This window comes from Drosophila takahashii, chromosome 2R, assembly GCF_030179915.1.
Source record: "Drosophila takahashii strain IR98-3 E-12201 chromosome 2R, DtakHiC1v2, whole genome shotgun sequence".
NCBI classification, from domain to species: domain Eukaryota; kingdom Metazoa; phylum Arthropoda; class Insecta; order Diptera; family Drosophilidae; genus Drosophila; species Drosophila takahashii.
Window position 1 is genome coordinate 31,552,595 of NC_091679.1, and position 27,263 is coordinate 31,579,857.

A 27,263-nucleotide genomic window follows, 5' to 3' on the forward strand; every position below is an offset into this window, starting at 1 on the left:
AACCTACATTTAAAGTAGGCTTTAAAACTTAAAAACGTATGGTAATTCAGAGTTTAAGTCTACTTTAAATTTAACGTGCGGACGAAAAGACGACCGTTAACATTTTACATTTTCTACAATTATTCTACAAAATTGCTGGCGCCCTCTATCTATCTTATCTACATATGTTTTCTACACATGTCTCGTACGGAGCTCTATGGCGACACCTACATGTCGTATTTGGAGATAGTTCTGCAGATCACCGCTAAAAGTAATTTTCTCATTACAATTTTTTAAACTTTGTTATTAATTTTTAATTATTTTAAAAAATTTTGTCAAATGAGAATTAAAATTTTTAGTTTATTTGTAAGTGGTGCGATACAATATTAAATAGCTTTACATGATAATGATCCAGTAATGCCCTTCTACGTTAAGGTAGTTTTACATAATTTACAAATTGACATTGTTAAATAATAAATAAATGGTGACAAATTTTAAGTTCTTACTTTAAACTAATTTACAAAAAAAATTTTAAAAAACAATAAAAAAGTTCGGCATCGACATGCATTGACCTCGATATTAGTTTACCACTAATGACATTCTAAAAAATGTGCATATATCTTGAAATGTAAGTTGTTAGTTTTTTGATTATTGAGTTGTCTGATAAACGTTTGTAGTTTGCAGAATCATCTTGTGAGCTTGAGCTAATGACATTAACAGAACAGGAAAAGTAAGAAATTTCTTTATCTGTAAGCTTTGACGCGCAGCTCAGACTTGCCATTATAATCTCATTAGATAATATTTAAAATCGGTTTTGATTTGTAATTTCTTTGGTTACCACAAATTAGTGCATACCTTTCTGCAAATATAAATTAGTTGCAAATAATTTAAACAATCCCTGTTCTTGTCATGGCTTTTTATAACTTATAAATCTTATGTGGACTTAGAATGCGCCCCTATAAATTTCATATCTCAAATGGTCACATATTTTTATCCCCCAATCCTCTCGCCGAACGACCCTTTTAGGAGTGCGGCGACCTCCACTCACATGTGTCATCATCCCACTGCGCAAAAAGAAGTCCTACAACTGTCGCTTTTTGCGGTGACCCCCACGAAACTCATACCTCTATGTCCTCGACCCCCCTGTTATATATTTTTTATTGTGCCAGAAGGTCTTTGCTGCTCCTTCGAAATTCATTTTAATTCGTTTTTATTTCTTTTTAATTTTTATTACATTTTCGTATATTAGCTTTGACTTTGCTTTAGTTGTATCCACTTTGAATTATTTGCTGTTTGTTTTCCCCGCTCGCTCTTCGGGCCGAAAATGAAAAAAGGAAATAGAAAACAGCATCAGCTTTTTTTCACCAGCATTGTTCCTCGGACTTCTGGGTGGGGAATGGGAATGGACATGGACGGCTAGGACCCTGCTCTGGTGGTCGGTCTCCGGGTCCGGTTTTGTAGTTATTGTCCAACGTTGACTGTTTACGCCGAATGCTCTGCGCCACGTCGCGATCCGCGGAGTAGGAAATTAAAAATGGCGAAATAAAGTTAAATTTTTTATGGCTTGTGCAAATAAGTCACAGGCTGGCGTCCAGTGGGGTTGGAAAAATCCGTGGAGCTGCCGAGGAAAATCGTGGCCAGCAGCCGATGGGCCCCGCGTGTAGCTCATCGCTTGTTAAGCAAGAAAATAATATTAGCATTAAGCGTTTGTCTCTGCGCCTCTGACAGACACGGCGCCATCCATCGTCCCTCCCAAGTCTCCTGCTTTTTTTCTGATATTTATTTTACAAAATGGGCGACAAACTTGCCCGCTTTGGGCTTTATTTTTTTCGCTTATCCTGGTCTTGTAGTTTGTGTGCTTTCCTCTTTTTGCTCATATGGAGCACATCCAATTAAGCAGCTCTGAAAGTGGTCTAAAAAATGAGTTTTGGTGGGAGTGGTGAAGTGGCTTGGCGGGTGCGAAATTGTCGACTTTAAAGAGATCTGAGGGAATTGGAATTAATGACTGTCTGAGAGGTTTGCAGGTGACACAATGTGAAATTGAAAATTAAGCAATTACTATAAAGGGTAACAGCCAATAATTAAGAAATAGAAAATTGAAGTTGTCTTTTAAAAGATACAAAATTTTAAACAAATATGATATTATTATAATAATTATTTAATAGTATTTATAAATTCCTAAAATGTATATAATTTTTTAAGTAATTAACAATATTAAGAAAAATAAAATTTATAAATACATTGTAAAATATATTCTGATTTCTATAAATTGAAATACCAATTCAATTTAAAAGAAATTATTATAATATAATGTATACACAAGACCTGCTTTCATCTAAGACCTACCCCAACTGGTGGTGTAGTTCTATTTATGGTCACCTCCACCTACAAATTTCAAAGTGTTCCACATTTCGACACACTTGCACTTTCTTTCAATTAGCCGCCAAAGACGCTCGTGTGCCGGCTGCTGTCTTTTCTATTCCGCGGTAACAATTTGGGATTTCTTCGAGACCCTAATTAGCTCGTATTTAAGGCAGGAACAGGGCGTGGGTGCCCAAAGAGGTGTTGAGAGACTCGCATGGAGATGTAGGCAGATCGCGTGTTGGTTCGGGTGTTGGCCTCATCATTCTTAAGAGGCTGCCTTCGGCGGAGCTGGTTCAGTACCGCGTTAGACCTCGTCGCGATCATGGTCATGTGGATTTGGCTGCTGCTTCTGCCCCTCTTAAAAGCGTTCTCTATCAAAGCCATTTTCGAGCAGTGCAACCACCAGGTGAAACTGCAATCGGGCCAGAAACTGCTCATCAACTCGCCCTATTACCCGGCCTTGTATCCTGTGGGCACTTCCTGTCGCTACGCCGTGGAGGCTCCCAAGGATCAGGTGCTGCAGTTCAAATGCGAACTCCAACTGCAGACGGTGAGGAGTTGAAGTGAAAACAAAAAGTATAGTGAATATCTATATTTTTCCCGATTTTATTTAATGTTGGTAGCACCACTGTGTTAAATATTTTGTTGATGTTCCAAAACTTAGGCAATCTTTATAATTGTAACAAAAATCATAAAATTAACAGGACTAGTTAACGAAGTTCATACCAATGTAAATCGTATTCCCTAGATATTTTTCCGATCCTTGAAAAAACAAATATTTTTAAAATTAAAAGTAAGAGTGTCATTACTGTAGGACATCTTCGCTGAGTGCCATGCTGAATAGCTTAATTTTCCGCAGCTTTCCACGGACTCCAAGTGCCGCACGGAGGTGTTTCACTTCAATTCCGAGGGCGACGAGGTGTTAACAAGTTCCGAATACTTTTGCGGCAGCGGAAAATTCGAGCGCAAAAGTTTTCTTAATCGTGCGGTGATTTCGTACATATCCAATGGACAGTCGGAACCGCCCTCAACAGTCAAGTTAAAGGATAAACTCTCGGCGGGACCAACTACGAGTACAACTACAGTGGCACCACAAGGTGTTTCGATAGAGGAGCAGGACGAGGAAGAGGATGGGGAGGAGGTGGAGCCGGCGGAATCGGAGAACTCAGAGGAAGCCGAGGAGGACCTCAGCGACGAGGTGCTGCACGTGTTGCAGGATGTGGGCGTCAGCGATGCCTTGGCCTATGTGGCCTCCCTACTTTACGACGACGAAGAGTCCAGAAGGGCTAGCACTACTATTTACCTTGACGAATTGCCACTTCGCAGCAGCTCAAAGACTTCCGTGAAACGTGCTCGGATTGTTTCCAGCTACCCGCCTGCCCCATCACCTGGTCACGGAGGCGGACGCTTCACCTGCCTCGTGGAGGCCTTTCAGCCCACGTGCAGCTGCGGCTGGAGCCGCATTCCCCGAATAGCCAGTCCCACCAACGAAGAGGCCGTCCTGCACGAGTTCCCGTCAATGGCCGGAGTTCTGACCAAGAAACACGGAAAGGTCTTTTGCGGCGCTGCGATCAGTAAGTATACGGAAAAAATTTAAGGTATCAGGAAGGGCAATAGTCAACAGTAAAATACAGTTGAAAAGACTGTACAATTAGATTCCAAAAGCAAACAACTTGGATGCCTAGAAAATGCCGTCAGAAAACAGAGCATAAGAATGCGTTATTCAGTTAAAAAAAAAAATTGTTTATTCAATTATTGTGACTTGTAGACGGAAGTTTAAACTAAGGGTACTGGGAAAGAATCGGACATACTTGCTAGAACTTTCGGTCAAAAATATTGCTAAAAAGTTATACGCTTGTATAAAATGCAATTTGACTAGGGGAGTGTAGGGTAAGGTGACGAACGATTCGTTTTTTGAATGTAACTTTTGTAAAAATCAATATTTTTCAAAAGTGTAAACGCAGAAAGTTGCTTACATCTACTGAGCATATCCCTGTAAAATTCGAAATTCGAAATTCCAATGCAGCTAAATCCCACAGCGTTTGGCGTGAACCCTACTTTTTTTGCACTTTCAAAAGTTGTAGGGTAATGTGACGAACGATTTGTTCTTTAATGTAACTTCTCCAAAAATCAATATTTTTTAAAAGTGTAAAAGCAGAAAGTTGCTTACATTTACTGAGCATATTTCTAAAAAAAATTTGGATTCGAAATTTCAACGTAGCCAAATCCCACAGCGTTTGGCGTAAACCATCCTTTTTACAAACAAAAAAATTCATTTTTTTATATATTATTTACGGAAAGGTTATTTTCGATACGGAAAAGAGAAAAGTAATAAGATAATACCCAAACTTACAAAAAAAAAATGGTCAAAGTGCAAATTTTTTTTTAAATTAAATTAAACTGACGTCACTATTAAAAACAACAATAAAACTGCAGCAGTAAATGTTATCTGGTATTATTATATTTTTTTTACAAATAATCAACGATAACAGTTAAAATTCTTGAATAAAAAAAGTTCGGCACAATACCCTACAAAAAGTTCGTCACGATACCCTACAAGGTAGACTTGGAGCAAAAACGGTGTCACTCTCAAACGGCGCAAAAGAAAAAAACGCGAGGTACCAAAAACTGTTGATAAAGATCTCATGTATACGTGCATATATTTGCCTGATTTTATTTTCCACTCATCTTTGCTCTGGCACTGCTGAAACACAAGTAAATTGAATGGGTTTGCTAGTTTGCGCACCACATTTTTAGCGAAAATTACCTCACGAACAAATTACGGGACTTCTTATTAATATTACTGTAAATACATTGTCGACACGATAAGGGGAGACGACTACATTTATTTGGAATTTTTGTCGTGACGTCATATATGAGATTCGACGAGTTCGTCACATTACCCTACTCGTCAAATTACCCTACACTCCCCTACTAAATTAACTTTTTTAGGGCCGGTTTCTCGAGTGCCGGCTAACATTTCTCGAACAGATAAAGTCCCTGCTAAGGCATTTTGGCTTTCTCGAGCATAAATGTGAGAGCTAACTTTGACAGGGACTCGGAGTCCCTGTTAAGCTTTTTCGACTCGATAGAATGACAGCTGATTTCCCAAAGCCAACTATGAAGAAGACGCGAAATCACAGCTGACTTTTCCTTTAAATTATACCCAAACAGCTGATGAAATAATCGAAGCATGCCATTTTTTGCGCTTTACAGCACAATTCTGTGCGTTAACAGCAGTCTGTAATTGTTTCTCGTTCAGATAAATTAAAGCAGTCGAGAAAGCGGATTTGCTTTTACGAACAGTTTATCTGGTATTTAAGTTTTTCGAACAGATAGCTATCAGGGACTTTGACAGGGACTCGAGAAACCTGCCCTTAGTAGTTAGGAAAACTTTCTATTTAATTTTCAGTTGATAAATTAAGAAAATTCGTTAACGTAATGAATAACACAGGTCAACAAAATAGACTTTATTAAAAGGTGCAGGCCTATTGGCATTAAAATATGTTAATACAGACGGATATAAGCATATCTGCATACTTAGTTTTCGCGTTTAAGGGGTGGTATTTGGGCAATCGCGGTTTGAAAAAAATAGCAACATTTAATTTTTTGATTTAAGATATCTTCGAGGGTCTGTGCTCAGTTGTAATAAAACTTATGCCAAAAAATTGCTTAGATGCCCTTCTACATTATTGCATTTAAGGTTCCATCATAATTTGAGTCAATCACAGCCTATGAGCCATTGAAGTAATTTGTTCACCTCTATTCCCAACCAACTTTTTGCGGTGAACACGCTTAAAAAAATACAAGGAAAAATATATGCCCTAAAATATTTTACAGGCATCTAGAGGCGTCTTTCACCGAATTTTTAAGACAAATAAGAGAATTGTACGTCAAAGGATGGAATTTATAGAATTTTTTCCGTAAGAACTTAAAAAGTGACAACTATTTTTAAATCCCATTTTACATAAATATCTGACACATTCGTAAAAATGTGCCTTTCAATTTGGTTAGCAGTAGGCGCCGAACATAGACAAATTATATTTTTAAGGGGTTAATATGCCTTAAAAAAAATCCCCACCACAATTTTAAGGCGACGCCACTGTTATCTTTAAAAAGCCTACTGTGTAAAATCACGACAAACTCGTTACGTAAGAGTGACTCTAAAATACTTGTTACTTTTCCCATTCTTACGGAAAAAATTCTATAAATTTCATTTTTCGAAGTACAATAGTGGGATTTATCTCAAAAATTCGGGAAAAGACGCCTCTAGATGACTGTCAAATATTTTAGGGCACATATTTTTCCTTGTATTTTTTTAAGCCTGTTCACCGCATCAAGTTGGTTGTGAATAGAGGTGAACAAATTACTTCAATGGCTCATAGGCTTTTATTAACTCAAATAATGATGGAACCTTAAATGCAATTATGTAGAAGGGCATCTAAGCAATTTTTTGGCATAGGTTTTATTACAACTGAGCACAGACCCTCGAAGATATCTTAAATGAAAATATAAAATGTTGCTACTTTTTTCAAACCGCGATTGCACAAATACCACCCGTTAAACTCGAAAACTAAGTATGCAGATATGGTTATATCCGTCTATATTAACACAATTTAATGCCCATAGGGCTGCACCAAAAACACTGTTGGCCTGTGTAATTCTTTCAAGAAATACTTCTAAAATTTCTTTATATTTTAATTGTAAAAATACGTTGCCGTCATTTAAATAAACATTTTTTTTTATATTTGAGTTATATTATACTAGTACTTTGAAATCAAACATTAATAGGATAAATCAGTTTTAAGGTTAAAGGCATCTCGTCCTTGGGTTTCTTCTCAATGTATCTGTGCTACATTTAAACGGCTCGTATATTTTGGTTAAAATTATATTTATGATCTTAAATATATTTTTAATAATTTTAATTTGCCCCTTAACTATTGTCACAGTTCATCATCATTACTTGCTGTCGGCCGCCCACTGTTTTCTTGGCCCGGAGACGAACAGCGCTGCCAAGCTGCGGGTGGTGGTGGGTGAGCATGATTTGGCCAGCTCCTTCGAGACGTTCGCCACCCGTCGCTACGACCTGGATACCCTGATCCTGCACGAGGACTTTAGCCAGACGAGCGGACTGCCGAGGAGTGATATCGCTCTGCTGAGGACGCGAACGGCGATCGTGTGGAGCCGGCATGTGGGTCCTGCCTGTCTGCCATTGCAACCGGCGGAGGATGGTAGGAAACTACCGCTGGCGGGTCACCAGGTGGTTGCCGCCGGATGGGGCACAACATCTTACGGCGGTCCACAGACCCAACTCCTGCTGAAGGCCACACTGGATGTGATCGACGGCCAGCGGTGCAGGCAGACTTTGGCATCCTCCGGTGGAGTACCTGCCCACACCTTCTGCACCTATACGCCCGGGCGGGACACCTGCCAATACGATTCGGGCGGAGCTCTGTACGAGCGGATCAACGGCCGGCTGGTGGCCGTGGGCATCGTCAGTTTTGGCCAGGGCTGCGCCACCCAGCAGCCATCGGTCAATACTCGCGTCGCCTCCTTTATCAAGTGGATCCGGACCAAGAGCCCCGAAGTGGCCTATTGTCCTGGCAGAGTATGAGACCAGCAACTACTCTGATTTATGTAGTAATTGTAAGGCAAAGAAAGTTTTCTAAAGATAATGAAAATCGCTTTTGATTAATGGGTAATCACGGGGTTGTAAAAGGTAATATCGCGTGAAGAGATCTTGGAAGCAGTGCTGCCAGCAGTCAACAACTTAAGCTTCTCTGATCATATTGGCATTATAGTTATAAAAGCCAAAGGAATTTGAGGAGCCCTATACCACGAAACACTTATACATTTCCTTGGTTCGTTCAATTCTTAATTGTGTTTGGTCACCTCAGTACACTAAATATCATGACCTTATCGAATCGGTACAGAAACAGTTCCTTTTAGGATTTTTACAATTTCGTTTGTTTAAATAAAATTTACACTGAAAATGAAAAACCCGAGATTTATTTTTGTCACATCGCGACGTGAAGTCTGAGATTGGAATTTTTTTGTGGGAGAATTGCATTTTCTTTATTAAATTTCTAATTGGGGCCTTTAAATGAAGTTAGCGACTGAAATGGATCACAGTATAAATATTCATCGATAAAATGAGATCTGATAGATATTTTTATTCATTTTGAATTTTCTTTATTTGAAATCCAAATGTTGACCCGGATGTAAATTGGTATGGATACTTAAAAGTTTCCATTTCACTTGCAAAATCTGATATTCCGCAATATTTTTCTCCTTGATATAATTGGTATGGAATATTAAAAATTTCCGTTTTACTCACAAATAGGATTTTTCAGGATCTATCCTACGTAGTAGGATTTTTAACAATTTTTATTTGAATATGAAATGTTTCACCAACTAAAAGTTTAAGAACTACAATTTTTAGTTTTGGTGCATAGAAAGACTTGTTATATTTTCATTTTCATTTTTGTTGGCAGTATTAACGAGCTGAATATGACATTTATTACGGTTTCGTATATTTATCTGCTACAGGTATTCTCACCACCTTCAGTTGGAACGCGTCGAGCCACTTAGCACTCGTAAGTGGGTGTCAAGTTTGTCGCTTTGCCTGAACGCGTTTGGCATCAATATATCAGCACCAGCAGGTGGATGTCGATGTCCCCACCACTCGGCTGTCAATCATGCATGCGAATGGGAACGCCTGGCTGGAGCTCTATGTCCTCCGCCTGAGGCATTGCAATTAAGCGCAAATGTCAACTAATTAACCTCAGGGGCGATTGCGAGTGCGATTGCGATTGCCAGCAACCCATAACCCTTCAATCAGCCAGAGGGCCTGTCAATAAAATTCTTTTCAGCTGCTTTGTTTTTACAGCCAGCCGGAATCTTCCTTTCAAATAAATAATTAAACGTTTCGCATAACAGATGAAGCTCGCTTTTAGGCTTAAAGGCAATACGGATCTCGTCTGGCGGCTGCATCGTCTTTTTATTCGCTTTTCTGGAGTACCAGGACCTGTTTTTTGTCTAGCGCTGCACTTTTTCAATGCTCCACCCTCACCGAGTTTTGTGTATATCTGTCTAGCTAAGCTCGCCTGCATTTCCGAGTTGTTGCAATGTATTGGCCGTGTTAGCGTCTGTTTGTTTTGCAGTTTTGGGTACCGTACCCGGTGCCTTGCAAGCCTGTTGTTCAATTTACGTAAAACGCGGCCAGAACAGAACAGCAAACCAACGTCAACTGCAGTCGGTGGCATCAAGTGTTGGCTGGGATTGGCGGCTCCGCATAGAAATGGGCGGTGGTGCGTGGAGGGGGTGGCCGCCGTACTCTGGTGGCACTAATTGAAAAGCAGCAGCCACTAACAGCAGTCGTCGCTAAAGGGCTGCCGAGGGATTGGGTTTAGAGAGCGAGGCTACAGTAAAAATGTAATAACTTTGATTACTCCGGAAGTGAAACCGTAGTTCGTATTTGTCATCAGGAAAAATGAGATGGATATTGCAATTTTTAGGACAGAAAAAGCCGAGTTATTGAAATAAATTTTAAATGTCAAAACAGGTGTCTAAAAGTGCGCAGCTATATTTTTTTTAACCCAAAAGTTATATATGAAGTCAATCAAAGAGGCGACTATCCTCCTATTCACTGCATACTGTTAGACATATATTTTCACATCTAAATTTTTATAAATAACTATTCGGTGATGTTTCACTGTACGAAGAAAGCCAATGCGCACAACACTCTATACTCCTTGCTTTTTTTCTGGCAATTTCCTTTGCATACTTTTGTGCTGCATTTGATTACAAAATGGCGGCGCTGTCCTGGCTCCTGGCTGCTCACTGCTCCTGCAGGACCTGCTGAGGGTGCAACAGGAGCTGTTGCTGTTGCAGTCGTAATGCAGCCTAAACATTGCGTTTAGTTTTCGTTTTGGTGCAGCTACAACTGCTGCAATCGCCTGGACTTTGACTATTCATTAGCCTGTGTGCTTGTGCGGGTGTGTAACTGTGTGGCAGGATGAGGGCCAAAAAACTCTAACAAGCTCAAAAAGCAATTTGCGAGGGGCCGGCTAAAAAATTGGTAAAAATATCGACGTGCCGGCTCATGCAATTGACGTTTTGCGGGTGTGTGGGAGAGGGATTTTCGCGGACTAGGGATTGGGGCCTGTTACATAAAACCACGCGTTGCACAAAAGCCGCCAAATCGTCGTCGCTCAAAAGCCCCAGCGATGAAAATACAAAATGGCCGACCTATATGCAAGTCCAAGCTGTTCCTCTAAACTATTTCGACCCTTCAAATTCATGGAGAGTAAAGATCTCTGTTCTCTTTATTTCGATTCTAAACCAATCGTTAGAATTCAAAGAGAATATGCTTTTCGGAACCGCTTTGCAATTATTTTGCTAACCCTCAAAAGTAAATTCGGTTTGTGGTCAGAAATTAGTACGTATAGCAGTTTTTTTCAGCACGTAGCTCCTGTACACACGACTGGGCCAATTAAATCCATTTACATCACAAAAATCGAATATGTGAAACCAGTTTATCTCTAGAAAAACTAAAAAATGTATTAACTTACCAAGCACACCTTTCTGGTTATTTGCTGAGTACTAACTGGATGGAGATATTAAAATGGCATAAGCAATTACAATAAAATAAGTTAAAATAAAGTAAGTTAATATTTTCATGAAAAGAATTCAAATCTACGAAAAATTTACATATATAGGAGGCATTTTAAATATAATCTGAAATACTCGCACATTTTTCGGCTTTGATAAAATTTAAAATAATAGTAAAATAACTTTTTCAGCCCCCAGTCCTAAGCCAGTATGTCTTTTGGTCGAGCTCTCGGGGGTTTTGTACTTACGGGTGTTCCCCGGAGCAGGAGCTTACATCAGAGGAGAACGCGAAGACCATTTCCTGTGGTCCCCGATGCGAGGATGAAAACTCCAGCTCAGTCTTCCCGACCGCCGCGTATCCTGGTCAAGAGCTTTCTGGCCCTACACCAACTGGACTCGGCTTACATGCAGGATGCTCCACGTGACCTTAGAGACTTTTTTATGTCAAATTGGAAAAATGTAAAGAGCTGATACCCAATTCCCGGCATATGTCTTGACTGAAATATAAATTATCTTGATAACCGCAAAAGTAAATTAATTATGAATACAAATATTATAAAATGAAACTATATAACAACATTGTATTTTCTTGCAAGGATATAAAAACTGAAAAATTGAACAGAACGTGACTTATATGTGAACCCTTTGCTTAAAGCGTTAGATAACTGATATATGTTGTCTTTTGCTGGCCAAACTGATTTAACGAGTAGTAGGCTTACTGAATACAGTCCCTCAACGAAAACATTATGAAAGGCTTGTTTTACTTACGTTGGCTAACCTAAATTTTAAAAGTACTCTTTGATCACCGGTAACGCAACCACCTATCGCATAATGTTCCCATGTCGGGCCCTGATCGGATTCCCGATTTTCAAGGCTGATACGCGGTTACAACATCAGCGGAGAATGTCGGAGCAACGGCTCCCCTACCATCGCAGACCAGTGCCCGTGAAGCTTCAGGAGCGAAAGGACTCTTGGACCGATCTGAAGAGACCGCCCTTTCTGCTGGTCAAGAGCTTCCTGAACTTGCGCCACATGGACGCCGACTACGGGAAGGATATCGCGCGAGTTACGGAGGAGCTAAGTTTCCAGCCACACCGCACTCTCTTTATCAATATTCTACAGCTGCCGCATCGTCGCTATTCAGAAACGGAAAGCTTTGCGGAGATGATGGTTAAAAATCCGCTAGCCTCACACTCCGTTCCGAAGCCGTGAGTGTGGTAATCGAGTTCAATGGAGAAGAATGTATTTTTTAGTTTTTTATAATAAATGTTTCTTTTAAATTGTATCATTTTGTGCGTTATGATACTATATTCATGTATCTCTGGGGCTGCACTCTTTTCTTACGGGGATTTTAATAAATTCCCGTTTACTTTTATTATCTCAAAAGACTGGAATTATCCAAGAAGGAATTACTTTTTTTATATAAGTAGAGTTGGCTATTTGGTACTCACTAGCTCTTTACAAAATAAGAATCCTAAAATCTATATTACATAATGATCAGAATGATCATCGTTTCATATCAAGTTTTCGGTGTGTCATTTAATGACCGTAAAAGGGGTTTGAAACCAAGTAACTAAGAGCTCAAGATCGTTAAAAAGTAACAGATTTATTATATTGTGTAGTGGATAATATTGAAATTTGAACGGACGAGTGAGTGAGTTCAATCCGTATTTCAGGCCGAAAGAGTCTGGATACTGTATAGTGTGTGGATCGGGTTAGTACATGACTGGGCTCTTGGATGCTTGATTATTAGATTGATAGGATGGGTTATATCTTAGCCAGACAAGTCCGGATGGTTTGCATGGTTGAAGCGTACAGGAGCCCAATTTAAAAGAGCTTTCGACGTTTGTTGCCCTTAATAGAGAGCCTAATGAAGAACGGTCTAGATGTCATAGGTTCCATAAACCATTCGTCGCCGGAAGTCCGCCCAGCGGTAACGCGGATTGCGGAAGCGGGTCGTCTGCACCTCGCCGCGGTCCTGTGCCTGTTCCTGGTACTTCTGGAAGTTCTTCACATAGCACCGGGGAGCATGGTGGTACTCCGGATTGGGTTCGTCGCGCTGACGGCCCAGGTATTCATCGTTCTTATTGAGATCTCGATCTCGATCGCCCACGCCTTGGTTGCGGCGTGTCGAAAAGGCCAGTCTACCAGTCATACGGCACCCGGCTTGGCGGACCGCCAGTCGGACATAAGTGGATAGGGCCGAGAGGTTCTGATTTGTCGGTAGCATTTTAAAAGATCTTGAAAGTCGTTCGGAATTGATGATAATTTGGTGGTCCGGATACCTCCGATTTTGGTGTGCCAACGGTGGAATGGTTGTTCTTCGGCAATGGCTTAAAAGTTGGGCCGAAAGGAAGGAATATAAATTTATTGCCTTTCTATTTTATTTGATTACCTGTTAGTGGAGGAAATGTGGAAAAAGTGAACCGAGTGTATATGAATTTAGTAGGAGGAGTTACTAGGTTAAAAAAGTTTTTTCATATCCTATGCATTTTCGAATGGTCTGTTATTTTGGTCCAGCCATAAAGTACTCTTTGAAACATCATAAATATCCTTTAAGCACTATTAAAAGTTTGTAAATTTTAATTATTTTGTTGGTCAAGATACCAATAGATTTTTAATGTGTTTTGAGTTAATTGAAGAATTAATATGATAATGTAAGATTTTTGTATGCATTTTGTTCTTAAATCATTCTCCTTTAAGCATTTGTTGTGTTGCATGCACTCGAGACTGAAACACAAAACATAATTAAACAATTAAAAAGCCTTTTGGCACTCGTCCTTACTTAGCCCAATTCGCAGTGCGGCACATCAAAGCCGTAAAAAGAGTTGTGCGCCTAATTACGCCGCCAAGTGCAGTGGATGGAAGAGTAAAATGCAAATTTGCAACAAGGCAATAAAAAAATACATCAAAATTAACTGGAAACAATGAGAGCGGGTGGCAAAATCACAGCATTTGCGGGGCCAGTTTATTGTGCGACGTGGAGGGGAGTAGCAGGATTCAAATAGAGAAACACAGAAGAAAATAAATATTTCTTATAACAAATTGTGAATTAAAATTTTAAATTTAATTCAATAAGATAGTGTGTTCTTCATAAGAAATAAAATACTTCAAGTGGACTTCTTTTAAAAATTTCCTTAAAAAGAATATCCTTTTTTTAGTTAATTTTCTCAGAGTGTCGGCTAGTAGGACAGTGCTTTGAATGAAAAGTGGCTGGACCCTCGGCAGTCTAGTCCCGGACTGTAATCCTTGGTGCTCTGCATTTTTTTCCCCCCCGTCGCCCATTGATTTTTTCTATATTATAAAATTTATGCTGCCCGCTCTGCTTTGTTGCACTCTTGTCTCTGCCATCGCCACCCAGTGCACTTCATTTTCTGCCTTTGCTTTTTATAGTCATTTTTTATTTTCACATTTTTCCCAAGCGCTTTTGAGCTTTTGTTGTCGAGTGCGCGCCAGTGCCACCCGAGCCAAAAGAAAAGGGCTTGACAATAAAAATTATGAAGCATATTACTTGAGTGCACTTGGGTTCCTCTTTCCATTCTTTGGCTTTTGCCACTTTTTCACCCAGTCCTTGTTTGTATTTTCTCGGATCAGAAGGATGCGAAGGTATGCCAAAGTATGTCGCTAGTTTTTTGAGAGCAAACTTGCGTGTTAAGTAGCAAAAAGGGTTAAGAATACTTGGGATAATAATAAAACGGACTGGGCGAAGGGAAATGGTGAAACAAGAGCTATCTTCCAAAATATCTCAGACTGGCTAACAAGTTTTAAATAATTTCTTTTATTTTTATTATTTTATAGTTTTTCAATTATACAATACTGTTAAAATAATAAAAAAAGTTTATTATATATTAATTTGGTCATTCCATACTTTGTAATTTTATTGTGATCCAAATTTTGTATTTAGTTTAACCGTGCATTTTGTAGTCTGTTGTCTAAAAAATATTTTGTTATGATGTCGTTTTTTAACAAGATCAAAACAAAATATTTTTTAGATTACAAAGTTTAGTATATACTAATTTTGAATGTTAGTCCTTGCTAGTAACTGCCGTAGATCATCTTTCGGCGGAACTCGGACCATTGGTAGGTCCGGGAAAAGCAGCTGTGCTGCCTCCTGCAAAACTGGCGGAAGTACTCCTTGCACCTTCGATTCCTCTCCAAAGGAGATATTCCGCAATCCTGGTTGTTATGTAATTTGAGATCCAGTTTCTTCGGCAAGTCACTTCTGCGGAAGTAAACGAGGGGAATGGTGCGACGCAGCTCCGGATGGACAAAGACGCCGGGTTCCTGGTAGATTTTTGGTCGCGTCATAAATCCGCGGGCAAGGCACCGGCCCTCACCTCGGAGGTTCCTAAAAATTTTGATCATTGTCTAAAAGGGTGATATATTTTGATATTTTCTAAGACCGATTCTGCATCCCAAAAGTATGTGTGGGATGTGTGAAGAAAAGGTTACTGAATTCTAAAAGAACTTCAAAATGGAACTTGGTTGGTACGTTTAAATAAAAAATTTATGGGTCTAATAAACATGTATTAAAAATTATTTAAAATCATTTTGAAAAGCTTGTTCGTTTAGAACTTTAGCCGTCCCTACAGAATACCAAATATTAATCTTTTTAAATAAATTTATAAACCACAAATATAAATAAATAAATCCATTCTTTGTAATTTTGAAAACTTAATTTATTTGTTAATTTTTTTGAAATAAGCGAGCCCCAACATATGTACAACGGAAAACGTGAATTTTGGCTTTCCGCAAAGAGAGACATCAATGGCCCAGGGTGGATTTTCCTACGACAAGATCGATCAAGGATGCCTAATAGCTGGTGCGGCCGTAGATCATGCTGTGCCGGAACTCCGCCCAGCGAGTGCGATGGCTGCGATAGGAGTTGTACGGCGAGATGACCTTCCGCGAGATGGACTCGCTGAGCGGGCGCTCTTGCATTTTGGAGGAGGCGAGGGTGACCTTTTGGAGAAGCTCCTGCTCGGCCCGGGCTCGGTCGCGCTCCTCCTCCTCGTTGTCCTCCGGCTGACCAAAGACGGTCTCGCGAACGGACCGGACCTCGAGATCTGACTCGTAGTCGTGCTCCTCGGCTTCCCTGGCTTCCGGTTCGCGATCGAGTCGCTCCTCCACCGCCTGCTGATTCTGCTGCGCCTTGTAGGCTACCGTGTCGTCATAGTGGGTAAACTGAGCGGACTTGGCGTTCCGGCGCTTGGCTGCATTCTGGGAGACCACCACATTGTTGCGGCGCGGCACCATATCATCCGGCTTGATCACGGGCCGAAACATGGCCGAGTCCAGGCCGGAGTAGTTGTTGCTCCACTGGCGGTTCTGCTGCCGCTGCCGCAGGAGCTGGGCGGCCGCAAAGCTCTCCTCCCTCACAGGCCAATCCTTGCTCCAGGGTCCCAAGCCCTGGACCGCGCCACCTTGGCCCTTCTCCAGCCCCGAAATGCTGGTCAGTGAGCGCCGGCCTTCGATCAGACTGCGCTTGGCCAGGCTGCGAATCGAGGGCAGGTTCCTTGCGAAAATTGGCATCTCTCTTGTCTGTCTGGTTCCCCTAAATGTTCTAGATTAAACGACTAATTTTTCGTATACGGGCTGGATTCCCTTGGCCAAAATTGAATCCACTAAAAATTTTCAATTGATAAAAGCAAGGCGCTCGGGCGAAACAAATTTAGGTTGTCTTTAGGGGAAAACAAGTTCGAAAATGAAAAACCCACAACTTGTGTGTTGAAGTATTCGTAAAAACACTGACACTAATACTAATGTTGACTATGCCAGGCAAATTTAATTTTCAGTTTCATCCCGAATAGATAGACCAGCAAATAAAAAATATGTCTGTGCGTGTGGGCTGCGAAAACAAATAACATAATTTATTTACGGCCACAAGGAATTCAATTTGATTGCGACTTGAGTCTTTCGGGCAAATTAAACAACAAAGCCAAAATGAAAATCATAGAGCAAAAACACAATTTGCCATCGTCGCATGAACATTTATTAATTTTGCATCACCTGCAGTGGTGCGAGGTCCTTTGGTGGCCCGATAAGTCCTGGGTCGAATTTAACGCAATTTCCAAATGGAAACAACAACAACTGCGAGACATGAAATTGAGTTAGTACACAATTACAACAACAATTATGAGTGAAGCCGTCAGCTAGCTTTCTTTGCGTTCGGACGTGCTTATAATTCTCGCTATGTTGCTTCACCGCTGTCCCGAGTGCAATACCGATGTTACACCGGCCCAGCTTCGCGCCTCGGATGCTATCCGCTGTTCTTCTTTGTGCCGGCGCGCTTATCATACTTCTTGCGTTGACCTACCGGACGATGTGATAAAAATTCTATTAAATCCAAACATACTGTGGCAATGTGACAGCTGTGTGGTTGCGAATGATTCGCATTCTAAAATTGATGAACTTGATGCTAAATTGCAAGCCCTGGAATGCTTATATCAGGGCCTTAATAAAAAATTTTTGGAGGCATTCCCACCTAAAAATAATGCATTGAATCAAAATCAAAACATAAATCTTAAGCCTCGTCAACCGAGGCCTGCCAATGTAACTGCAGCTCCCCAGTCATATGCGGCTGCTGCTGCTACGTCTTCCGCGGTCGTTGACCCGTCTAATCATGCTCTGGATATCGGGAGAGGAAATTTCATACAAGTCCGAAATAAGAAGAGAAGGAACAACAACAAGCCCAAGCATATTGTTGGAGTGGCCCCTAATGCCGAAGATCTTCACGTATTGCCAAGTAATAAATTCTTGCATGTCGGAAAGTTTGCAACAGCTACCGATCCTGCTGCTGTTTTAAAATATGTGTCCACCAAGCTTAATGTGGACGCTAATTCTTTCACTTGTGTAAAACTTGTAAAAAAAAGATGTTGACGTTGCAACTTTAAAGTTTGTAAATTTCAAGCTTGGTATCCCTGATCACCTTTATGATTCAGTCTTCAAGAATGATTTTTGGCCAAACTCAGTTAAGGTCAAAAGATTTATTCATAGAGAACGGGCCGTTATGGACGTGGATAATATCGTATCCAATTTGCCGGAGCCTGCACAAACTTCAACGACAATTCATCCATCAAAAAACCCCTAGTAATCGGCGCCACTGGCGTCGATACCTTTGCGGGACATTTTTTGCAAGCATTGGTCACTGCTCTCTCATCATCTTCCGCCTCTCTCCCGTCGCATCGTCAACATCAGCCGGAGCTGTTGTTGTCCGCTTTCTGCGACATTCGCCGTCCGCCAAGCTCTAACATCGGCGCGCTCCTCGGAGTTGCGCTCTCATCATCTTCCGCCTCTTTCCCGTCGCATCGTCAACAACATCAGCTGGAGCTGTTGCTGTCCGCTTTGTGCGACTTTCGCCATCCGCCAAGCTCTAACATCGGCGCGCTCCTCGGAGTTGCGCTCTCATCATCTTCCGCCTCTCTCCCGTCGCATCGTCAACAACATCAGCCGGAGCTGTTGTTGTCCGCTTTGTGCGACATTCTCCGTCCGCCAAGCTCTAATATCGGCGCGCTCCTTGGAGTTGCGCTCTCATTATATTCCGCCTCTCTCCCGTCGCATCGTCAACAACATCAGCCGGAGCTGTTGTTGTCCGCTTTCTGCGACATTCGCCGTCCGCCAAGCTCTAACGTCGGCGCGCTCCTCGGAGTTGCGCTCTCATCATCTTACGCCTCTCTCTCATCATTTTTTTCCGGTGCTCTCTGGAGTTGCTCTCCCCATCAACAACTACAATGGGCTGTGGCAGCTGGAGGGGGCTCTCGCGCACTATTAACAGGAGCGGATTCACCTGCGTGCAGTCATATTCAGAATGCTAATAATGACCGCCCACGAAATATTGGGAGTGATGATCACCAGCCTATTCGTATCCGCACAACTACTTTACTGAAGGTTCTTATTAATAATTCTAATACTTATGATAAGATCCCAGCAAGGCCTCTTATGGATTCGGGCCATGACGCTGGACCAAGTATTGATAGCATGACCAGGGATGACCGTACATGCACAAATAATATAACTTTCAATATTTATTTTCAAAATGTCGGTGGTATGCGTACAAAAGCTCCATCGCTTTTCTTGGCAACGTCTCAATGTGATCATGACGTCATCATTTTTGTTGAAACCTGGCTCAACATGGATTTCTTTGATAATGAATTCTTCGATACGAATCTTTACCATGTATTCCGTAAGGATCGTGATGCCGTTAAAACAAGATGCTCCAGAGGTGGCGGCGTTTTAATTGCTGTGCGGCGTGGACTTCGTTGCACTGCTATTCGTCTCCAGAATGAGGATTCTCTGCTCGATCAAATCTGTGTATCTCTCTCTGGTCCTACAGAAACAATTTTCCTGACAGTCTCATATATACCCCCTAGCAGCAGTTTTGATCTTTATAAAGCGCACGTTGATAACATTGCCCACCTACACCAGGAGCTGGAGGAGGGCCAGTACATATGTGTTTTGGGCGACTTCAACCTATCTTCGCTCGTGTGGGCTCATGATTCAGAGTCCTCAGCAATGGTTCCCAGTAACTTGCATCTTCCCTACGAAATCTTAGTCATTGATGAGCTTCTTAGTATGGCATTAGTCCAGATTAACCATGTATTTAATAATTTAAATAAGCTTCTAGACTTAATTTTTGTACATCCTGATTTAAGCATTTATTTATGTTGCAGCGATAATCCACTTGCCGCGTGTGATGCTCATCACAAGCCTTTGTTAATCTCTATTACTTGTTATATTTTTCGCCCAATTAATTCTCGCTTGCCTTTTACTTATATTAATTCTAGCAGTTTAGATTCTATCCGTAACGATATTTCTAATATTAGATGGGCGGAGGTCCTCTCGCATGCAGATGTGAATACAAGCTATGAAGTTTTTTTATCTTTTCTCTCTACTATTGTGGGCAGATATACTAAAACTAGGGTTCAAAGTTGTTACAGACTGCCATGGTACACGCAAGGACTAAAGAAATATAAAAACCTTAGAAATAAATTCTATAAGCGCTACTTAGAAAGCGGTGATGCTGGTGACTTTGACCGTTACAAACAGCATAAGCGTGAGTTTGAGTTCCTCAATAAATTCTTATACAACCAATATATTGCTGATATAGAGCGTAAATTAACTACCAATCCTAAATCATTCTGGCACTTTATCAATTCTAAACGAACATCTTCTTACTTTCCTTCCCATATGTCATTTGAAGATCATTCAGCCTCCTCGGATATTGGGGTCGCTAATCTATTTGCTAAGTTCTTTGCATCTAACTTTGAGCCGGGCTCGCTGTGGAATGACGAAGATTCGCTCAATGCCATTCCTACTATGTTAAATATTGGTTGCTTAGATGTCACCGATTCTGACTGCCATCTGGCGGCTGAATGCTTTAATGAGTCAGCAAAATTAGATTGTGATGGCCTTTCTCCATTTATTTTGAAAAATTGTATAGGTGTTCTTTGTGAGCCCCTTAAAATCATCTTTAATTTATCTCTTTCCACTGGTGTTTTTACGCATAGATGGAAACTGGCCACTGTTACTCCTATATTCAAGTCGGGTGCAAAAAACATTGTTTCAAATTATAGGCCAATTGCAAAGCTCAGCAATGTCTCAAAAATGTTCGAACGAATTGTAGCCAAGCAGCTAACTTTTCTTGTTGGTCGGATCATCAGTCCTAACCAACATGGTTTTATGCCTCGACGGTCTACTACCACAAACTTAGCTACGTTCAATCATTTTTGCACCCACTCGTTTCTCAGTCATCATCAAGTTGATGTGGTCTACACCGATTTCGCTAAAGCATTTGATAAAGTCTCCCATAATGCTTTATTAGCTAAACTGCAGAAAATGGGATTTCACTCACTATTACTTAGCTGGTTTAAATCTTATTTAGATGATCGGATTTACAGAGTTGAATGCAATGCTGTTTACTCTAACTCATATGTTGCAACTTCTGGCCTTCCTCAGGGAAGTGCTTTGGGTCCGTTGCTGTTCATCGTCTTCATAAATGATATTAGCTATTGCATAAAGAACTCGGAATTTCTGTTGTTCGCTGACGATCTTAAAATATTTAGAGCTGTGAATTGTATCTCCGATAGTGACCTTCTTCAAAATGACCTAGAAAGGGTGGGAAATTGGTGTTCTCGTAATAATTTGCCTCTCAATTTATCAAAATGTTTCTTCGTTAGGTACAGTAAACGAATAATTAATATCCTTTTCTCGTATTCCATTGACTCCCATATTCTGTCCCTGAGAAATGAATCCCTGGACCTAGGAGTCATGTTTGACAGTAAATTTATGTTCATTGAACATATTAACTATATTATTCCCAAGGCCTACGCTATGTATGGGTTTGTAAAAAGAAATGCCGCGCAATTTAAAGATCCCTACACGAAGCTAAGCTTATATTCAGCCTTCATTAGGTCAAAACTGGAATATGCCTCGTTCATCTGGAACCCGACGGGTACTATTCACATAAACCGGCTTGAGCGTGTACAGAAACAGTTTCTACGTTTTGCCCTTCTAGCTTTAAATTTCAATGACCCGGTCCCGTCTTATTCTGCCAAATGTCGGCTTGTTCACCTTTCTTCCCTAGAAGATCGGAGAACTACCAGTTCATTAGTTTTCATATGTGATTTGCTGACCTCTGAAATCGACTGCCCTGCACTGCTGGGCAGCATAGGGTTATCGGTGCCTGGTAGATCGTTAAGAACGTTTGAACCATTTTTTGTACCGGCTTACAGAGCCAATTATGCCCACAATGAGCCGTTGTGTAGAGCCCTGCATTTTTATAATAAGTTGCCATCTCACATGCGGTTGGATCCATGCTCCCCCAGAGATTTAATCAAGAAAAACTTGTATAATTATTTTGCCTCACTTAGTATTTAATTTAGTATTAGTTAGTAGCCAGTTAAGGTTTTTTACTGTTGGCGAATAAAGAAATAAATAAATAAATAAATAAATTTTACAATAAATACCAAACTATACAAGAAAAAGGATCCTATCTTAAAAGCGAAAATTGTACACTTCCTTTGAAGTGAAACATTTTTGTACCTCTTGGAAATTTGTTGGTTCTAGGAAATGCTTTTTATAATATCGTACTAAACTCCCATTACGTAAATATTTTTTCTTTATTTAAAAACGGGGTCGTTCTCGTTCTTTTAAGGTTAAAGATATCATAATCGGATACGATAATTTATTAGTTTAAAACCAATTGGGAAGACTACGGAATTATAGAGATACCCACATACAGTCAGTGTATTTGATAAAACTTTATTGCGTACAAAGAACTATGCCTGGCGGTCTTTGATGGCCAGCGGGGTATGATTGGTTAGTGCGGGGCTGTTCGAGCTTGCTCGTTGTTTAAATGTAGGCAGAAACATGTCACTGCTTTTTAATTTAAATGCAAATTAAGGCCTTTGTCAACACTTTGCCAAACTCAAGACAACGACGACAAATGCCTGAGGCAAGTGCAAGGAGGTCGGCTAAGGAATGACTGAGTAGAAATATATATCTTTAAAGTATGCGTATACACGGGAAAAAAATTGAAGCAATATTTTGAGCAGGCATCTTGTGCTTAGAAGTTTAATATAGCTATTAAAAAATTTAAAGGTAAAATATAAACAAATTAAAATTAATATATCACACTTATATTTAAATAGAACATATGAAAAATACAACAAATTCATAATACATTATTGTGGCCGTTGTTCTCTCAGTGTGTGAATTTGTTCATCACCTGATGGATGATATCCTTAACGCACACACACAGCCCCGCCCACGTAGCGCCACATCCAGTTGAGGTGCGATGTGACCCGAGTGTTGACCCCAATGCCAAAGGGCTGACCGCAGGCCCGTCCAAAGCTGATCACGCCCAGCTGGAACATCCGCTCACGCTGACGCAGGATCACCGGGCCACCAGAGTCGTACTGACACGAATCCTGGCCCCTGCCGACAGAGTCGTAGGTGCACAGCTGGCTGGAAGCGATGCTGGAGTTAAACCGACTTCGGCACACGGCATTGTCCATGGTCAGCAGGGTGGCCTTCTGCAGGGTGTTCGACTTGGAGGCAGCAAAGCCCAGGGTTCCCCAACCCGTGATGTCTACATTTTGGTAGTTAAAGTTGCTCTCCCTGCGGGAAAATTAAAGTTAATAATTATTTATCTTATATTATGAGACATTTACGCTTGTCGAATAGGAAGGCAAACGGGCGCCACTCCTCTGGACCATTCTATGGGCGTCACCGTCTGGAGCAGTGCTATGTCATTGATATTGCCAGATGCTGTTTCCATGTATCCAGGGTGATTGAAGATATTTTGAATGCGATGTTGAGCCGCGTAAATCGATTCGCTATCTAAAAAATAGATAAATGTACGTACAATAATACACGATTTAAAATTGTAAATAACTTTAGCAACATGATCTGCGTTGAAGAATATTTTTCACATGTAAATTACTTATTTACTTTGTATTATGATCAGATAAACACTAACAACAAAATGTACAATTATTTAAAAAAACAATAAGGAGCGACGCAAACCATTTCAAAGTAAATATGTGTAAGTATTCATTTTACAAACCATTTTTAAAATTTCTTTCCAATTGGAAAATAAATATACTTTAGTGCGACAAATAAATAAAATAATTATTTTTAAAAATTTAAATTTACTTCCGCCTTTCGATGGAAAATTCAAAAATAAATGTATTACTATTAAATAAACTAACTAAATACCTGGGGTGATCAGAACTCTCTGTAAGTAAAATGACAGATTTTTAGCTTCAAATAAATATTTTCAAACAAATTAATATATTTATGAAAATTATAAATTTAACCTTCCATTTTCATTGAAGAATTTAATATTTTTTTTTTGCCTTTTTTCACACTTCCCTTTTTTTAATAAAATCATAAAAATCCCTGAATTTATAGTCAAAGACTCCGTAAGGGTATATCACTTACCTGTGCTTAAGTCATGCTCCCCAACCAGTGCTAATAGGCGGCTGGCCACCGGTTGGCGGGCGGTACAGTGTGCAGCGGTCATAATGAACCGATCGCTGACAATACTCCCGCCGCAGAAGATGGGCAGGTTGGAGGCCAAGTCCCGGATGCCCACCATCGAAGGAAACTCGTGTTTTCCCGCCTCCACTCCATTAGCAATGCGATTCGGATAGGACCAGCCGCAGTCGCAGGGTGCCGGACGAGCCACCGCTTGGCAGCTAAGTCGGGAACGCTGCTGGGTCTGCGGACTGCTTGAATAGTAGGCGAAAGCCATTATCTGGAAGTTGGATATCCGATTGACCTGGCCCATGCGGCAGTAGCGTTCGGCATCCCGAAACTGAAGGTCACCATCACGCGAGATGAACAGGAACTCCGAGCCACAGGTGTCCGGAAACTAGTCAGGGTAAGGATCGGTATTTTATAGTTACAGAGAAAAAAAATATACTTTTAATACATTATTTGCAAACATTTTATATTCCAATTATGTTAATAAATGTCTTTGATTTATTATCAGCAATACTTGATAAATTCAATCATTTAAGTATAATTACCAACTCAAAGCGACAATTTAAATAGATCACATGATTGCGGGGGGCTTTCATGCGAAATCGACAGTTAGTACCACTTGGTATAGCTCCGGGATAATTGAAACTGGTAATATTTATCATTCGATTTGGCTGCAAGTCATAGAACCTGGTGCACTGTTGTTGGGCACAAGCCACACTGATTAATATAAGCACTAGTACAACCGAAAACTTTAGCTCGCACATGATAAACACGTAGCTACTCCTGCTGTGAACCCCAAGAAGACTCGGTGCAGCTTATATAAGACCACTCCAGTCGTTAAGGGAAAATATTTGTGGTATATTAAATACCTATTTGTATATTTGCGAAAGTCAAACTGCGTTTTTAAGTCAAGGTGAGGAAATATTGCTATTGACTTGATTTTGAAATGCACTCAACAAAATTATTTCAAGGAGTAATTTTAGTAATTATATTTGTAGGTTTAAGAAAATAGGTAAAACCATTACATTTAGCTGGGCCACAAATATTAATCATTTTAATTTTTTAAATTTTTTTTTTATTTTTAATTTTTTTTTTAGATGTATTTTTTTTTATATATATATTTATTTTTAGTAAAGCCTTTAGTAAAATAATCTTGGTTGAACTATTTTTGTAATGTCTAATTGAAATCCAACTTTATTTTATAGCCCAAAATCAAAAACTAAGTAAATAATTAAAAAAAAAAAGTTGTTATGGAAAAATAGATTAAACCGTTATAACCAGCAATAAAAAGTTTTCATTCATGCCATTTATTTCCATTACAAGCTAACCACACAGTTAGAATTTCCAATCTGTTGGCGTATCCAACCTATGTACGACGTTATCCTGGTATTTACACCCATCGGATACTGCGATTCCGCACAACTCTTTCCGTAACTGATTATTCCGACCAAAAATTGTCTGGATTTCCGAAGGATAACTGGACCACCTGAATCGAACTGACAGGAGTCGCGGCCTGTGCCCGAATAATCATATGTGCACATTTGTCCAGTGTATATCGTGGCAACACTATTGTATTCCGTCTGGCAATCCTGATTGCTGACCACGTTGAGATTGATCTTCTGCAGACTTGAAGATCTGGGTCCGGCAAAGTAGATAGATCCATAGCCGATCACATCGACGGTATCATAGGTAAATAGTGAATTTCTAAGCGATAAATTAATTGTATAAATTAAAGGCGACCTTAATAGTAGAATAAACACTCACGTGCCGTCAGGAGGCAGACAGATGGGACCTACTCCACGGGACCATTGAATATTGCTGGCGGTTATCAAAACAGCAATATCATTATTCACACTGGGATCACTTACATATCGGCTGTGGGGTATCATTTGTTGTATACTGTATTGTTGATAGTATCTGGAAGCTTAATATGGATTTAAAATTAATTTATAAATAAGGTTTTAAACTAAAAATAAAGAACACATTTATTCCTGGCAACTTACGTTTATCCAAGCTATTAGTTCCTACAATAGCTACAATATCTATAGCCCTATTGACCATGTAAATACAGTGGGCAGCAGTTAGTATATAACGATGGGCCACTGAAAAAATATTTTTGGTTAGTCTATAGATGTGAATAAATTCCAATAAAATTTTAAGCTGAGTAATCAGCCTAATTATTCTTCTAGAAATTATTTATATTTAATATTAACCCACCTATGGTTCCTCCGCAAAAGGATGCTTGATTCTTGGTCACGTCCTTGAGGGCCGCAAAACTGGGAAATTCGTTGGCCGCCGCCGCCTGGCCATTGGCAATTCGCGAAGTGGCCGACCAGCCGCAGTTGCAGTTCTGTTTGGTGGTGGTCAGGGTGCACTTAAAGTTTCCCCCTTTGGTCCCTGTGGAAATGTAGGCGAAAACCACTTCCGTGAAGAGCGACTCCCGCGTAAAAGATCCAGAGCCACAGAAGTTTTCAGCACCACGCATCAGGAGATCGCCCTCTGGGTCCAGCCAAAAGTTATCCGTGGTACACTGACCATTATTCTGGGGGAAGACAAAATTCCCTTTAGTTTTTGCCATTATTAAAACCATATATCTTGGCTGTTTCCCACCGATGGCAGTCCAATAGAACATTGCACTTGAATGTTGTAGTCCAAGGGGGCGGTGAACTTGTAGCGACAGGAAGTTCCGCCAGGATAATTCTGGGGATAGTAGGGCGACTCAACGTAGGTGGTTCCCGGACTCAGGTTGTAGGTGTTATCACAGCCCTCGAAGTAGGCCATCACAGCAGGTGCCAGTAGCACCAGCGAGATTAGACAGCGGCTAAACATTTTGGCCATACCTTTCGACTACGAAGCCAGCAGTCAACTGGGCTAACTCGATAATGCCACCCACACCTAATATCACGCAAGACAACTAAAGCTAAAGCTAAAGCTAGAGCTAATTAAATAAATAAAAGGCCGCGTTCCAGCAGATGATAAAACAGTTGAAACTTGCCATAAAGTATACGCCCTGTTTGAAAACGATTTCGCCCCGCAGTCTGCAGTTGTGCAAATAAATAAATGTAACACTCGCATGACCTTGTCAACTGCATAGCATATCGGCTTTGAACTTGGCTAACAGTGCCTTCGCATTTTCCGTTAGGGTTATAAGGCCCAATCCATTGGCTGGGTCATATGAGGGAAACTCTTGTTGTTTCGTTATGTTTTTCAGCTAGGGTTATCCACCAGCTGTGCGCCTGGTGATAAGCTAAAGCTAAAGTCGTAGGTAAATAAACATTTTCTGAATAATGAGGTCTAATTAAGTGGCAAATAACAGCGAA

General features: G+C 40.5%; 8 protein-coding genes across 8 annotated transcripts; 3 read left to right on the top strand and 5 right to left on the bottom strand.

The window, feature by feature from the left end:
* The first annotated feature begins 2,671 nt into the window (after window positions 1–2,671).
* Window positions 2,672–7,988, top strand: LOC108062501 (uncharacterized). Its single transcript, XM_017149213.3, has 3 exons — window positions 2,672–2,893; window positions 3,203–3,917; window positions 7,293–7,988. The coding sequence occupies exons 1-3, from the start codon at window positions 2,672–2,674 to the stop codon at window positions 7,955–7,957; spliced, it is 1,602 nt and encodes a 533-aa protein (XP_017004702.2). The 3' UTR covers window positions 7,958–7,988.
* Window positions 7,989–11,066: 3,078 nt separating this feature from the next.
* LOC108065989 (uncharacterized) lies at window positions 11,067–11,692 on the top strand. The gene is made up of 2 exons (XM_017154293.3): window positions 11,067–11,485; window positions 11,553–11,692. Exon 1 carries the CDS (start codon window positions 11,167–11,169, stop codon window positions 11,425–11,427), a length of 261 nt encoding a protein of 86 aa, XP_017009782.2. The 5' UTR covers window positions 11,067–11,166; the 3' UTR covers window positions 11,428–11,485; window positions 11,553–11,692.
* A 93-nt stretch (window positions 11,693–11,785) lies between these two features.
* Window positions 11,786–12,241, top strand: LOC108062537 (uncharacterized). The gene has a single exon (XM_017149254.3). It carries the CDS (start codon window positions 11,788–11,790, stop codon window positions 12,166–12,168), a length of 381 nt encoding a protein of 126 aa, XP_017004743.2. The 5' UTR covers window positions 11,786–11,787; the 3' UTR covers window positions 12,169–12,241.
* A 301-nt stretch (window positions 12,242–12,542) lies between these two features.
* Window positions 12,543–13,435, bottom strand: LOC108062534 (uncharacterized). Its single transcript, XM_070213979.1, has 2 exons — window positions 13,352–13,435; window positions 12,543–13,289 (listed from the first exon to the last, which is right to left on the bottom strand). Exon 2 carries the CDS (start codon window positions 13,184–13,186, stop codon window positions 12,839–12,841), a length of 348 nt encoding a protein of 115 aa, XP_070070080.1. The 5' UTR covers window positions 13,187–13,289; window positions 13,352–13,435; the 3' UTR covers window positions 12,543–12,838.
* Window positions 13,436–14,775: 1,340 nt separating this feature from the next.
* Window positions 14,776–15,405, bottom strand: LOC108062540 (uncharacterized). The gene has a single exon (XM_017149257.3). The coding sequence runs from the start codon at window positions 15,319–15,321 to the stop codon at window positions 14,992–14,994; it is 330 nt and encodes a 109-aa protein (XP_017004746.2). The 5' UTR covers window positions 15,322–15,405; the 3' UTR covers window positions 14,776–14,991.
* Window positions 15,406–15,610: 205 nt separating this feature from the next.
* On the bottom strand, window positions 15,611–16,690 carry LOC108062532 (uncharacterized). The gene has a single exon (XM_017149248.3). It carries the CDS (start codon window positions 16,486–16,488, stop codon window positions 15,769–15,771), a length of 720 nt encoding a protein of 239 aa, XP_017004737.2. The 5' UTR covers window positions 16,489–16,690; the 3' UTR covers window positions 15,611–15,768.
* A 5,964-nt stretch (window positions 16,691–22,654) lies between these two features.
* LOC138912457 (venom serine protease) lies at window positions 22,655–24,707 on the bottom strand. The gene is made up of 4 exons (XM_070213358.1): window positions 24,489–24,707; window positions 23,899–24,331; window positions 23,127–23,295; window positions 22,655–23,073 (listed from the first exon to the last, which is right to left on the bottom strand). Exons 1-4 carry the CDS (start codon window positions 24,705–24,707, stop codon window positions 22,698–22,700), a joined length of 1,197 nt encoding a protein of 398 aa, XP_070069459.1. The 3' UTR covers window positions 22,655–22,697.
* Window positions 24,708–25,227: 520 nt separating this feature from the next.
* LOC108062527 (venom serine protease) lies at window positions 25,228–26,827 on the bottom strand. Its single transcript, XM_044395917.2, has 5 exons — window positions 26,554–26,827; window positions 26,161–26,485; window positions 25,947–26,045; window positions 25,708–25,867; window positions 25,228–25,647 (listed from the first exon to the last, which is right to left on the bottom strand). The coding sequence occupies exons 1-5, from the start codon at window positions 26,779–26,781 to the stop codon at window positions 25,260–25,262; spliced, it is 1,200 nt and encodes a 399-aa protein (XP_044251852.2). The 5' UTR covers window positions 26,782–26,827; the 3' UTR covers window positions 25,228–25,259.
* Window positions 26,828–27,263: the final 436 nt, after the last annotated feature.

Coding starts and splice junctions, on each gene's coding strand:
- LOC108062540 (XM_017149257.3), bottom strand. CDS start 15,321: ATGATCAAAATTTTTAGGAACCTCCGAGGTGAGGGCCGGTGCCTTGCC.
- LOC138912457 (XM_070213358.1), bottom strand. CDS start 24,707: ATGTGCGAGCTAAAGTTTTCGGTTGTACTAGTGCTTATATTAATCAGT. Junction 23,296..23,898: donor GGAGCATGACTTAAGCACAG/GTAAGTGATATA, acceptor TCTATTTTTTAG/ATAGCGAATCGATTTACGCG. Junction 23,074..23,126: donor TGCCTTCCTATTCGACAAGC/GTAAATGTCTCA, acceptor ATTTTCCCGCAG/GGAGAGCAACTTTAACTACC.
- LOC108062532 (XM_017149248.3), bottom strand. CDS start 16,488: ATGCCAATTTTCGCAAGGAACCTGCCCTCGATTCGCAGCCTGGCCAAG.
- LOC108062501 (XM_017149213.3), top strand. CDS start 2,672: ATGTGGATTTGGCTGCTGCTTCTGCCCCTCTTAAAAGCGTTCTCTATC. Junction 2,894..3,202: donor GCGAACTCCAACTGCAGACG/GTGAGGAGTTGA, acceptor AATTTTCCGCAG/CTTTCCACGGACTCCAAGTG. Junction 3,918..7,292: donor CTTTTGCGGCGCTGCGATCA/GTAAGTATACGG, acceptor CTATTGTCACAG/TTCATCATCATTACTTGCTG.
- LOC108062537 (XM_017149254.3), top strand. CDS start 11,788: ATGTTCCCATGTCGGGCCCTGATCGGATTCCCGATTTTCAAGGCTGAT.
- LOC108065989 (XM_017154293.3), top strand. CDS start 11,167: ATGTCTTTTGGTCGAGCTCTCGGGGGTTTTGTACTTACGGGTGTTCCC.
- LOC108062534 (XM_070213979.1), bottom strand. CDS start 13,186: ATGCTACCGACAAATCAGAACCTCTCGGCCCTATCCACTTATGTCCGA.
- LOC108062527 (XM_044395917.2), bottom strand. CDS start 26,781: ATGGCCAAAATGTTTAGCCGCTGTCTAATCTCGCTGGTGCTACTGGCA. Junction 26,486..26,553: donor GTTCTATTGGACTGCCATCG/GTGGGAAACAGC, acceptor GTCTTCCCCCAG/AATAATGGTCAGTGTACCAC. Junction 26,046..26,160: donor CTTTTGCGGAGGAACCATAG/GTGGGTTAATAT, acceptor ATATTTTTTCAG/TGGCCCATCGTTATATACTA.